This window comes from Neodiprion fabricii, chromosome 2 (assembly GCF_021155785.1).
Source record: "Neodiprion fabricii isolate iyNeoFabr1 chromosome 2, iyNeoFabr1.1, whole genome shotgun sequence".
NCBI classification, from domain to species: Eukaryota; Metazoa; Arthropoda; class Insecta; order Hymenoptera; family Diprionidae; genus Neodiprion; species Neodiprion fabricii.
In genome coordinates, this window is record NC_060240.1 from 40,930,727 (window position 1) to 40,943,569 (window position 12,843).

The 12,843-nt window shown below is 47.0% G+C and overlaps 1 protein-coding gene across 1 annotated transcript in view; it reads right to left on the reverse strand.

Moving 5' to 3' along the window:
• Positions 1-12,843, reverse strand: part of LOC124176384 (metabotropic glutamate receptor 2-like) — an 81,475-nt gene that overhangs the window by 67,650 nt on the left and 982 nt on the right. The window contains exon 2 of the mRNA XM_046557608.1: positions 3,890-4,503. Coding sequence (XP_046413564.1) covers positions 3,890-4,397 — 508 coding nt within the window. The 5' untranslated portion in view covers positions 4,398-4,503. The remainder of the gene's footprint in view (positions 1-3,889; positions 4,504-12,843) is intronic.

Below are 12,843 nucleotides of genomic sequence, written 5' to 3' on the forward strand. Positions count from 1 at the left end.
CACAGGTGCAATAATACTCATCGTCAGCCACCGTTTCCAGGGCAGAAGACTCTTTCCGGAAAGTGCAGATCGTGCCAGTCCTCCGGCTGGTTTCCTCGTTCCCTTCCAGTCTCTGGAGACGTCGTTCGCCGTGTCGTTATCTTTACGATCCCCGGGTACCTCGGGCCAGACGGGAAATCTGTTACCCCGCGAGACGGGGATGCGTTGTCCTTTAAAAAACTCGGCTCGGACGTCGGTGAACTTGCCCGGCTTGTCGAGGGAATTAAACCCCTTCCGACTCCGATTACCGTTCCTAGTTCGGATTAAAATTGCGCTCAACTCGAGTGTTGTGCTCGCGTTCGTTTAATTCCCGGTGCTTCGCGACCCTCTCGCGTCAAGGGTTGCCTCTCGTGCCAATTTAAACGTTTGCAAAGCCGGCTCATCACTGATCGAAAATAAACGGACGCACGTAACGCGAAACTAACTTTGGTACACTTGAGCCTTTGTACAATGTTCCCAATTCGAGTGCAACTCTGACATTAGTTGCTCAATCTAACCCGAATTTTCGATATTTCAGGCTGCAAAATTGAACGGGTAATTTTAAAAATATGCGTGACGAAAAGAGGTATTTATTTGAGTAAGTGAAGTTGAATTTTTGGAAAAAGAATCAACTTATGATTTTCACAATATTTCATTGTTTTTCTTGGATCAAATCAGAGATTATTAGATTTTTATTAGATTTTGACCCCGGCGTGCAGTGTAAGGGTTAAGAAACGTAAGCGTGCAAAGCCCATTTTAGGACTCGCCCGTAAAAGTGAATTCTTTCAAAGTAATTTCTCGAATAGCCGGACCTTTCGCTTAGCTGGTACCTCGCTTGTAAATTCAAGCAACAAGCAGCCCACCTTGTGACTTCCAGGCGTCCAAGTTGATCCTTCCCAGTTCGCGTAACCCGTTAGGTAGAACCAATACGATCTCGTACCTGATAGTCTAACGTCCGCAGGCAAAGGTTTATTGAACTATTTCGTGTAGGCAATATTTGCACATGTTCTAAGCGCGATATCGCGTGATAGGTTTCGCTCCACCATTTCAAGCGCAATAAATCGTTTGGCTTTATGGAAACTTCACCGCTGTACGTTAACTCGAAGGCCACTTTGCATCGGCGACAAGTATCGAAGAGTCGATAAATCACTACTCTTGCCGGCTCTTTGCTGCGACGCGTCAAAGACGAGACTACCGGTTAAAACCAACGGCCCGCGATTACTGGGGTGGGATTACTTCCGAGTTGTAAATTTGGCGCGCGGCGGGAGGGCGAAGCATCCGACTGTGGGCGAAATTTAATATCTGCGGTGAAAATCATTTCGTCCGAGGGCCAAGATACCTGCTAATTGAAACGAACGGTGAAATTTACGGTTGAGCTCAACGCGTGACCGGGGGTTAATTGTTAATCAAATTCCTGCTGTTACGGAACGTACAACGAGACATTGATTACTCGACGTCAAATTAGCCGGGCATGCAACTCCGAGGCACGTACGATGCGAAATTCATACGAGAAGAGGGTGAAGTTGTTCCGAGGTGGGAAAAGACTTCGCGTTTACACGTTCGTCGGAGGTATCGGAGAGAGGAAGGAAATCCAATAAACCGGATACCTGCTAGGCTGTTTCAATTTCTCCCATCGTCGTGCCGGTTATCGTTATGTTATTGCCGTTCTAAGAAGAACCCAGATTATACGCGATACAAAAATTGGTTGCGGTTGGTTCCACGCCGAGGAAAAGCTGCCATTTCGCGCTTTTGGAATTTGCCAAAATTCACTAAACCGTAAAAAAAAAAAAACGAAACACACTCGTATAAAACCATTGTAAAATTAAGAAAATATGGATTTTCCCCTCGATCTTGTCGTAAGCCCAGGACGTCTGCCAAAGCGTCCGTTTTTGTACCTTCCTATCTACCGCCGGGACATCGCGAGAGGATTCAAATTTTATTTCGATACGGTCGTTTTCCTTTTCCCTGGTCCGCGTATATTTGCGGCGATAAATGTCTGGCACATCGGTTGTTCAATGTAAATTTCATGTCCCAATCCGCGTGCCCGTATGGCGTGCGTCGTGATATTACACTCGCGGCGTGTTTCCTTCGAAAAATAAATGGAACGTAGCAGGGAAGAAACGTGAGGAATACCAGATATTTACGTATGTTTTCATTTCAGGAAATGAAACGTGACCGTTAACACTGCGGTCCGAAACGACGGTCCCTCGCGCCAATTTGCCGCGCGCTTCCTTCGATCTTTTCTATCCCGGCAGCTGTGCCTGTGTAACTTTTAAAATGCCTGAGGGCATCTTCGTCTGTATTTGAGAAAAAAAGTCAGTAAACAAAGGCTTCTTAAGTCAGGGCTAACCAACCTCCGTCTCGGTAAATGAATTCTCTCCACTGCAGCAATGTCTTATTTTTGCATATCTAATTGCTCCAAGAGCTTTGCGAAGCGCTTTGGCGAAAGCCTGCGCGGAAAGCCTTTAAGCCCTCCCGCGGAATCTCCGCCTGTTCATTATTCTAGCTAGAAACTTGAATTTGAGATGGTCTAATTGATTGAGAGAAAAAGAGGAGTGAAGAAAGAAGAAGGAGAAATGATCGGGAAAAATTGAACCGTATTTAAACGTGATCGGCGAGCCGAGAGCCCGATTCATCCGAACCAACGATCCGGCAAATCTTTCTACCCTAAAAAATAAAGCTCCCGGAAAAAGCTCGCAAGATTATCAAGTTTTTCGTGCCTACCGACGGAGAAAACTGTTTTGCACGATCTTGCGACTCGTGCTAGTTTCTAATTCGGTTCTTAACCCTGGAGAATAATGTTACCCGAAAACAATCCACGTACGTAAGTGTGCCAGCTGTGTTTAAACAATCGGATGAAACACGAGAATGACGAAAGTTGAAGGTAATTGTGGGAAAACTTTTTCATCCTGCGAAAACTTATTCCGGATGGCGAATAATGCACGAATGTGGAATGCCTCATCACGTGTAAAGTCTGCAATGCATCTGTACGCGAATCGCGTGAAGATCCGGCACGTACAAAGTGGAAATTTGCGATAAGAATTCTTGAACAAATTTAATCAGCCGTTGTCGTTACGGAAAGTTATTTCCAATAAGCGACTCGATAATAACAGACTTCGAGGAAGGAAATCCCGTCGCTTCAAGACTGCAGCAGCTGCGTCACTCGACTCTCCCTATCCGAAAATACATATACATACACAGACCTCGTACCTTTCACGGTTTTATTGGCCTCGTGGTTCGCAGGGCCGATTTATTACACGGCGTAGAAGCACCGGTAACCCCGGATACGCGAATCCCGAAACTGTCAACGAAATTCCTCGTACGAAATCTCTTCCGACTTATCAAACTACCGGAAGAGAATAAGAACCACGCATTCCACCAAAGTTCCCTTCGGAGGTCTCAGGCTTTTCCGGTGAAAAGTGAGGAGATTCGTTTCGAGACTTTGCATCGGGGAACGCGGTGGCGCGGACGTAGATACGCTTTTATCCCGTTGGCAAGGTTTAACAAAGTGTTTGCAAGCTCTGAAAAATTTGGCGTATTAATCTTAAGTCGGACATCTCGAGAGGTTGTTGGACACCCATCGAGTGATACCCTGAAAATACTTGCTCGTACAGTGTCCGTTGTTCACTTATTTTTCGAATTTTCGGATCCCGAATTACAATTTTCAAATTCTAAAGACTGGTTGGAATTTCGTTGGTTGGAATTTCGTTGGTTGGAATATATGATTATACAGCTCACTTTTCCACCGTGAATCGTATACCTGCTCCCAAAAACCCCGGAATATCGGATCCTCGGTAGTCGGACGGTCGATAAAATCTAAATACGAAGCGAAAGGAAAGAGACTCGCTTCCCCTTGACAAAGTCGACTCACCTTTGATGAAGTCGACGGCCATCTCGAGCCCGTACGTGTCCTTGTCGCAGTCGTCGAGAATGTGTGCGCCGATCTTAACGCCGGGAAGGATGCCGCCGCCGGAATTGAGCCAGTCGAGGGTGTAGAGCATCGCCTCGAGGGCCTGGACACCGCCCTGGGGCATGACGGGGCCGCAGGTGACAGAGTCCTCCCTCTCGTGGACCATCATCAGTCCCCCGAGGACCAGGTCGCCCTCGACTACGGCCTCCTTCTTGACGGGCCAATTTATGGTGGCGGGAACTTGGGGCTCCTCGGAGGACCTGAACTTCCTGTCGGCGTGCCTGATGCGGTGATGGGTCTCGGGGTTCTCTAGGTGGCTCTTCTCCGCGGCCTGGAACACCGGGCTTATCGTCGTTCCCGAGTCGAGGAACACCTGCTCGTAGTTCGCGTCCCACTCGTACGAGAATTTCGAACGGCGTCCGCCATCCCCGAGGCAGATGCAGCCGAGCAGTAAGAGGAGCGACTTCATCTCGTCATAGTTGCCCGATGCGTCGATTAACCCCTTCGGGGATTTCCGTTGCACTGCCAAGTTCGATGGCCGGCCGTTCACGATTCACAACAATGTCCATTTCGGCCTGTCGGATAAGAGCACGAGTAGCTCGTGTCACGCGTCTTGGGCCTTGGTTGGGGAAGATCGATGAGGGGTGGAAGGTATCGCGGCCTTCGGGCGATGAGGCAGCGTCGCAGATCCGAGGCTGTTCGTCTAACAAATATCACAATCTCGCGGGGGTTGGCGTTGCGGCAAGTTTTTAGCCCTCTAAGTTCACCGGGTTCCATTCGTCATCGCGGCCCACCCCTACAGGCCAAGTTGCCTTTTCGTCATGCCGACGACTCCGAGGGAGTCGAGTTCACCGGAGAAAGAAGGTGTACGCCTGTACGGCCATATTTCAAAACAAACGAAACTCGAGTATATCCCTCATTGTCGGCCGCGGAATGCTATCGCGGCATGTATCGAGAAAATACGAAGAACAACAAGTATTAACAGAGAAGGGCTTTTCTCCTAAAATTATCTCTTCGGAGCTTTTGAAACCGCCTAGCGTGAGGAGAGAATGGTCCGGGAATCGGGGCGCGGTAAAACGGAGTAGATTACCCCGGATATCATTTTATTACTCGGGTGCCAATAAAAAAGTTCAAATTAGCGTCTCAGGTTCGTCGGGAGCGTAAACGCGCGAAACGGGTTGGATGGGATTGCGAGGCACGCGGCACCAAAGTAGAGATTTATTATTTCCCCCCCTCGGCATTCGTCGACAATCCGCCGGTAGTCGGGCGAGTTTAGCAAAAGTTTATTTTTATTTTTCTCTTTCTTATCGGAGTCAACGCCGACCACGCCGGCAGCTGTAGTCACCGGCTGCGATCCTCGTTTCTCGGCCGCGAGGCCTTAGCATAATGCAGCTATTAGTCGGATTGCCCTTCCGCAGCCCTCGCCTCGTTGCCGTGACCTTTGTTTCAACCCGACACTGCGGATAGACTTTTTTAAGCAACTCCGTCTCACCGTTTCACCGTCTAGCAGTGCTTTCGGTTAACGATCATTCGCTCCGGATGGCTGACTGGCGAACGGCTCCGAATTACCTTGAATACACTCTCATCCCCCCCTGAAAACGGCATCCAGCCCATAGATCTCAGGGACCGACGGATGGAGCAGCGACTATTAGGCGAGCCTCCAAAATTTCAATCAGTTAATACCTCCCTCAGCTGGTTGTGCCATTTGTTGCGAAGAGCAGGGGTTGCCAGTCCTTCTAGGGTCTCGATGACGAACGGCTTTATTTCCGCCATAAATTCGTAGCTAATTCCAACGCGTTTTCCCGGCATCGCGTCGCGAGGCGTAAAGCCCGCTACAGAATCCGCGTTTGTTCTTAAGGTACCGAGGGCTGCCCGACAAGATCACCAACCCGCCGTATTCCATTGTACTATGCTTAGCCCATTCTGAATTGCAAAGGACGATGGGAACTCTGAGGCCTTATCGGTGAACCGATGCCACGCTTCTCCACCGTACAATACCCGTGTCAAAGCGACGTCTATACGCGCCTCCGAGCCACACTACTTGTCAGTTTACCGTTGACACAGGTGCGGTCATTCTCACGCGAAAACGGCCCCGACCGGGATTACGAACGTCGGGCAACGCGCGTTGATACGTTCGAAAGTAGCTCTGGTCACCGGAGGGAATACACGCGATTTAGGATAGTTCGGAAATTGAAGACGAGAAACCAGCCGGATCGCTCAAAGTCATTTGAAATCACTTTGGACCATCGAACGTGACCCGATTCGTACCCTCAAACGAGTTTGAGTCGCCACTATAAACTGTGTCGAATCTCTACGAGCAAGGACTCCGATAACGTGTTTAGTTGTTTCCTGACGAGGATCGAGTACAAACTAGGAGCTAATCATTCGGCTACCCCGACGCAACCGTTCAGTTCGTGGATAAATGCACCTGTCCTTCGACCGTGCATATTTCATTCCGTAACTCGGGTCTACGGACGGCAAACTACTCGGCTCCCAAGTTCGAACCCTCTTTCCCCAGATTAGGTGTGGCTTCGGAGCACGGGGTGCTATTTACAGATTATGGACAATCTACCGGTGAACATGCAAAGGGATGAACCCACCCCTGCTCTCGTCGATGTGCCAAGCGGATGTGCGTCTCGATTTGTCCTCGTATCAGCGGGGCTCCGTGTTCAAGGATGGGGAAAACCAGCGAGGCTGAACGGAAGGCGTTGATAGTGGATCGGGAGGTGAATTCGTCTCTCCTTCGAAAGGCGTAACCAAAACGATCCTGCGTATGACAGGTCTCGTCCTCGTTCCTGTGACTTTGCGGAATGAAGGTGCTGTTTGATTTAGGCTTTGTCCGAAGAATCCTGCACGGTTTCCCACGAATAGTTTCCCCCTTTTATGCAATCGAGTTTCTTACGATACAAAAGCCAATTATAACTTGTCCGTTTAACTTCGACTATACGTGCGAGATTCTGTCAGTCCCTGTGTACACAAAATTCACTCCACCTTCTACCATCGGCCTTTCGGAAAACTTTCGCTCAGTTTCAGTGGCGGGGAAGCTCTTCGCGAAACTTATCATTCGATCATAAATTGTGCATTATTATCATTACCTCGATGTTGCTTAGTTACAGCTTTAAGCCGAGCCAAGCTTCGTTACTCTTACGGGCTCCCTGGTTTTCCTTCGTTTACAAATTATCAAGATGATCGTATTACTGTCTTCCGAAAATCTCGTCGTCCAAGCAGCGTAATGATCCCGGAAACTCGTCACCCCATCCCGAATCGTTTCGAACTGATTCCGCTGTCGTCGAAAGTTTAACACTCCGTATCACCGAGACACGAACACGATACTTAATCGCATGTATGAATTCGTCTCATGCTTGCGAAAATCGATGATTTTTGTCTCCGCCCGAAGTAACTCGATGAATTATTCCGCTCATCCGTCATGGAACGGCTGAATTCTTCGATTCGCGATTCGTCCTCCGTTCCTTTCGCTCGGAACTCGAGGAACCATCACGTATGCGAGGAGACAGATGATATTCGTGCCCGATCGAACGTGCTGGATGAAAAAGGCGACGCGTTGCACGCATACTCGGAATCGAATTCTCTAGGACAGAAACGAATTCGCGTCCCGTTATCTCGACTGGATCCCGTCATCCAGCTGCTGCAATTAACCCCATGTAGGCATGATCCGGATGGTTGAATAATTTCTCTGAACAGCAGCGTCGAGTCATTGTTACACCCACGCAACCCCTCGGATGTTGCTGAACACTTGGATTCCACCCGGGAAAGGAGTCTCGTATGTCTCGCGAAAACTTTACGACGAAACTCTGATAAGAGAATAACCGAAAACCTGGAGTAGGCGTTGAAATTGTACTCCAGTCTTCCTCTTTCAGGGCGTTTTCATTCGGTTTTCCGGACGTAATTGAAGAAGTTACTTGATGGACTTCGCGGACTTGAACGAATTCCTGGTTCAAATTTCTCCAGGAACTACGAAGAATACTAGATCCGAATGAAATTCTACCAATTTCGGCAGGTCTTATCAAATTTCTAATTATTACTCTTCCATACTTTCGGCTATCCGGCTATATTTCAAGTAATTACGGATTGGTTGTCGATGCTGCTCTCAGCGTTTCTCGTTTTTCTGTTGAACTGGTTGCCGTCGTAACTTTTGGAAGTGTGGAGATCCTGGGACGAGGTTGAAATTCCGAAATGGAAATGTTCCAAAAGCGAAAAATTCCGAATATTTAGTTGGCGAAAGTTAAAGTAAAAAAGTCAAACTTTGACAATTTTTCGCAATGTTGCTCTGCCAGAATTTTACATTTCGCTACTTTGCTCTCTCATAACTTTCATTTTCGAAACCTTGAGCCGTCGGGTTTCCGCCCATTAGGAACTTTGTCGTTTCTGCAAAGTTTGATTTCCTTACTTGAAGTTTCACCACCAAATCATTCGGAATTGGGCACTTTCGGAACTTCAACCCCGACCCAACAACCTTTCACGTTTCCGCTGAGACGGTGAGATGGATTTGTATGGGATTGTATTGTGTTTGATTCACTCGCGATCTTCATCCTTCACGAAGGCGTGTTTTCGAATCGGTCGAGACGTGGGAGTACCGCTAAAAATGGAAGTAGCGGCGATGATCGGGGACTCCACGAGGTATAACGGATCCTTGCAGAAACGTTGGATAAATTCGCATCGATGCGATGCAGCGTCCCGTGTGACAGGAAAACTAGGGTATCGAGGCAGAGGATCGCACGTGTTCGTCGTTTGTAAGTCGGCCCCGGGGTGGTTCGGTTGGTAAATGTAGAATCGATATGATAAACCAGTTTGCATAAATATGTATCGAAGATGTATACTTGGGAGAAAAATTTCCACCGGGGGCTTTTTTCCCGAGATCCTTAACTACGGAGAGTCACTTTGCTCATTTTATATCTCCCGTCCCGGGCAAGTTTCGAGGCTAACAATTTTATTCAAGACGAGAATAATCGCATTCTCGTTGCGCAAATTCCCCGGCTTTTTCCATCGGCCGCGTCATCCGATACACTTGTATCGAAAACAAGCTTGAGATAGTCGCAGCTGGAGTGTGTATAGAATTTAATACGCTATTTGAAAGGAGATATTCTTTGCAAGGACGATCATTACGCGGGTACGTCATCAATTCTTTACCCTTATCTATAAACTAACCGACAGGAGTAAAAACTTTCCCGCTTTTCTCTCGACGTCAAATTTTTCTTCATCATACCCGAACCGTAATGACGTGAGATTTTTTACGCTTACGAGACGACGTCACGTTTTTAATATCCGTTTGCGCAATTTAACACCGAGCCGCAGACGATGACGATCTACGGCAGCATAATTTACCCTGATTCTGGAATAAAAATACTCGCGTCGGATGTAAATCGCGGAAGATGAAGAGAGAGAAAGAGCGAGAAGGAGGGAAGAGCGAAAGAAGGATATCCGTGAGAGGCGCGAAGGGTGAAAACTGTTACTGCAATTGGTTCGGGAATTATTTGATAAACCGGAAACCTGCCTATTTGTTCGATCGCTGGTGTTTTCTTGCAATTATCAACGAGCAAACAGCGCCACCGTGGAGTGTTTGCTCAACGCTTGTACGCTTATGTAAGTATTGGATGAACCGCGAGACCGCCTGATTCAAGGATTTCTGAATTCCTCAGAAGTATTTTTATTAAAATTCACCTCCCCTCCCCGCCCCTCCCCCTTACGCTATCTTCCTTCCACCCTTCAGTCACCGACACTCGAACGGATCCTGCCTACTTGCGCCGACTTCTTTTACCTCTATTGACTCTTTTTCTTCTCTCTTTTCTTCAGGATTTACGTTCCCGGTGTATCCGTCAAACGTATTTCAAGGTTTGATTGAACTGGTATGAATTTTTTACCAGGCTGGTGTATCCTTTTCAAATAATAATACCGTATCGCTTTCATCTGCAGGTTTTACCTTGTACACTTCTTATATACATATAATATATACCCTGTTTGCATACGTTAATGAAGGATTATTATTATTACTGTTATATCAATGAAAAGAAAATAATTTTTAATCTCTCAATTTATTTTGCGATTACATTACACTCCTCGATATTACGGTCTGACCTTTTCTTTATCTTGATTTTTTCTTTTTTCTTTTTTCTTTTTTTCTTTATTTTTTTTTACCCCCATGTAAATGAAAATACCAACCTTCGGTATTACGAAAAATAGAAGGAGGTTAATTTGTCAAAGTTGTAAATTTTGTCGGCAGGTTCTTAATTGGACGATTAAAAATATAGAAAAATCAAGTTTCGCGAACTAATTGTTTCCACGTTTCTCAAGTGAGGAGTAATTAAAGTTAAAATGCAAATATCCGAGGGAATTACGATTCGCCGGTACGCGGTAGAAAATTACTAGCAGCGGCGAGGGAAGGAAAAAGAAAATGGTGAAATAAAGGACTAGGAAATCCACGACCCTGCGTCATTAGTCATTATACCAACTGGGAAAAAATTTAGGGGAGCGATACTCGGGGGAAAAGAGGGGACATTTATGGTATATACGAGGTAAGTGCGACGAGCAGGGTTTCCGCCCCTGGGGAATTTACTTCTACGGCCATCTGTCGGCCCTATTTGGATGTCATATATTTATACACAGACACGGGTATACATACATACACGTAGGTATGTAATGCGGCAACGATACAAGGAATAATAATTTCCCCGGGTGATTCGAGGATCGTGTCGGAGGCTAATCGTGATTTCTTTTACGGCCAAGACCGCTTAGCGACGTAACCTGACGACGGCTAAACGCGGGGTGGAACGGAATTTGATATCACGCCAGATTAAGGAAACTGGAATCAAGTGTTTCCATTTTGCGGAAAGGGGCACGGAGTTTCGCCGAACTTGTTATTCTGCCTTCTGAACAACCGCGGGGGGAGAATATCGTCACTAAGCCGCGGGGTTATGAAGATATTAATTAACGACGCTCACCCGGCCTCCGTTCGTCCCGCAGGATCAGGACCCGAGTTACTCAACCCATTTCCAGAAACTGCCGCGCGTATACGTCTGTTTCAGCGAATCGTCGACTTACGATTCGGGCAAAACGTACATGCACGAAGAAAGAGAAAGAGATCCGATTGCGGTGATAAAGTTTTTTTAAAAAAACGAAGCGCAATATATGGAACCACGCGTTTTTGTCCGTTCAAGCGTTACACGCTTGCTTACGTAATGGAAAAAAACAACTCAAATCGGGAAAATAGTGAGAAGAGTGAGTGACTGATGCAAAGTGCGGAGCTCACGGTTGATTTTACCGGAAATTTTTAACCCCCTGTGAACGGATCTCGAGCCTCTTGTGCAAAGTGAATCAACAGGTGCCCATCTCATTTGTAAGTACGCGGTCATCGTTGAGTTTTAAGAATACGGTCGTCGCGTCACGGATACGGTCGAGGTTTTGGACTGTAACACGAGGTTGGGAATGCAAATTCAAGCGAGACGCATAAAAGGGTTCCCGAAACTCCGTTTCCCCAAGGAAACGAAATTTCGCGAGGAATGATAAGCCGATTCCGGGAATCCTCTTTACGCTTCTTTTTCTTCCAGGCGTCGCAAGTCTTGTGGGATCTTCCCGAAAAACAGCGCGAAGTCTGGTGTACAAGAAGGAAACGAGAGGGTTCGACTAACGAGGATCACGGGCGAAAAGGTCACCGCTAATAACACGTTCAACTACTCGCGGGTACTTCGTCAAAACGAAATTGAACCCTTTCTCATTAGTACCGACCAACTTTCGCGGCGAATTGCAGCTGCGACGACACGGAAATCCGCGAACAAAAGACCCGGTGTAGAGTAGAGTTTTCGCACGTCGAATACGCGTGAGAGTTTGCTCACTCCTCGGAGCTTGAACCATTATTTAGAGCACCGTTGTTAGGCTTGCACCTCGTACGCGAAACGAGGTTATTCCACCCTCGGAATTTTCCTGCTGTTACAGTTTCCCTGAACGAACGACATTCGCAATCTTGGCTCAGATCTAATCTCGGTTGTAAGAAATTCGATTCACTTTGTTACGCGAGCCTCGGTGGATGGGATATTACCCGAAATATTTCACTTACGCAGTCAGGTGACGTGGTGGAAAGTTTATTTATACGACAAACAACCGTTTGAATACTCGAGCGTATCGCGATGTCCTCCCTTCTTTTCACCGCTGCTTTAAGCCGTGCGATTTGAGCCACACCGCCGTCATTTCGATTATGATAAACGAGGCTCTTGTAAAACAAAAATGAGATCAAATAGATTGTTAGCACAATTGTGTCCGTAATCTGAGCCGGTTGAACAAGAAAAGTTGATTAAAAATGAGCCGAGATGAGAAAGGCAAGGTCGAGAGCTGGTAATTTGATAAATCTTGAAAGCCGCGATGGAAAAACAAGATTTTCTTTTACATAATAGATTGGGGCATTGGAGAAATACTGAGGCGGGACACGCGACGCGTATGATATGCCGGTAAAACTGGCGAGGAGGTCGAGTTTACCGGATTAATCACTCGCCGTCATCAATCCGAGGGATAAATCTGGCGTCGGGCACTCGGGCTGTTTGAATAATGATATCCGTGAAATAACTCTCCAGCCGAAATACGCGTCATTCGTACAGACAGGGTGCAACTTTGCCCCCCCCCCCCCCCCCCGCAGGAGAAGAAGGGGTGAAAATTTTCCACTCTAACGAAACGGCTGGTAAGCCTAGAGATCCTTTCGTCTTCGTCACGGCTTATTAAATTGCGCTCAACTCCGCAAAGTGTGAAATATAATGAAATTCACACGAATATTCTCACCGCGAAGTTCACTCCGCGGTTGTGAACAGGACGAAGAGTATTACAATTTCAAATAATGTCTGCAACGTAATCAGGATAATTGCCTTGAACCTGCGAGGGGGAAAACCGCTGAATCATCTTGTCAAACTCACCCC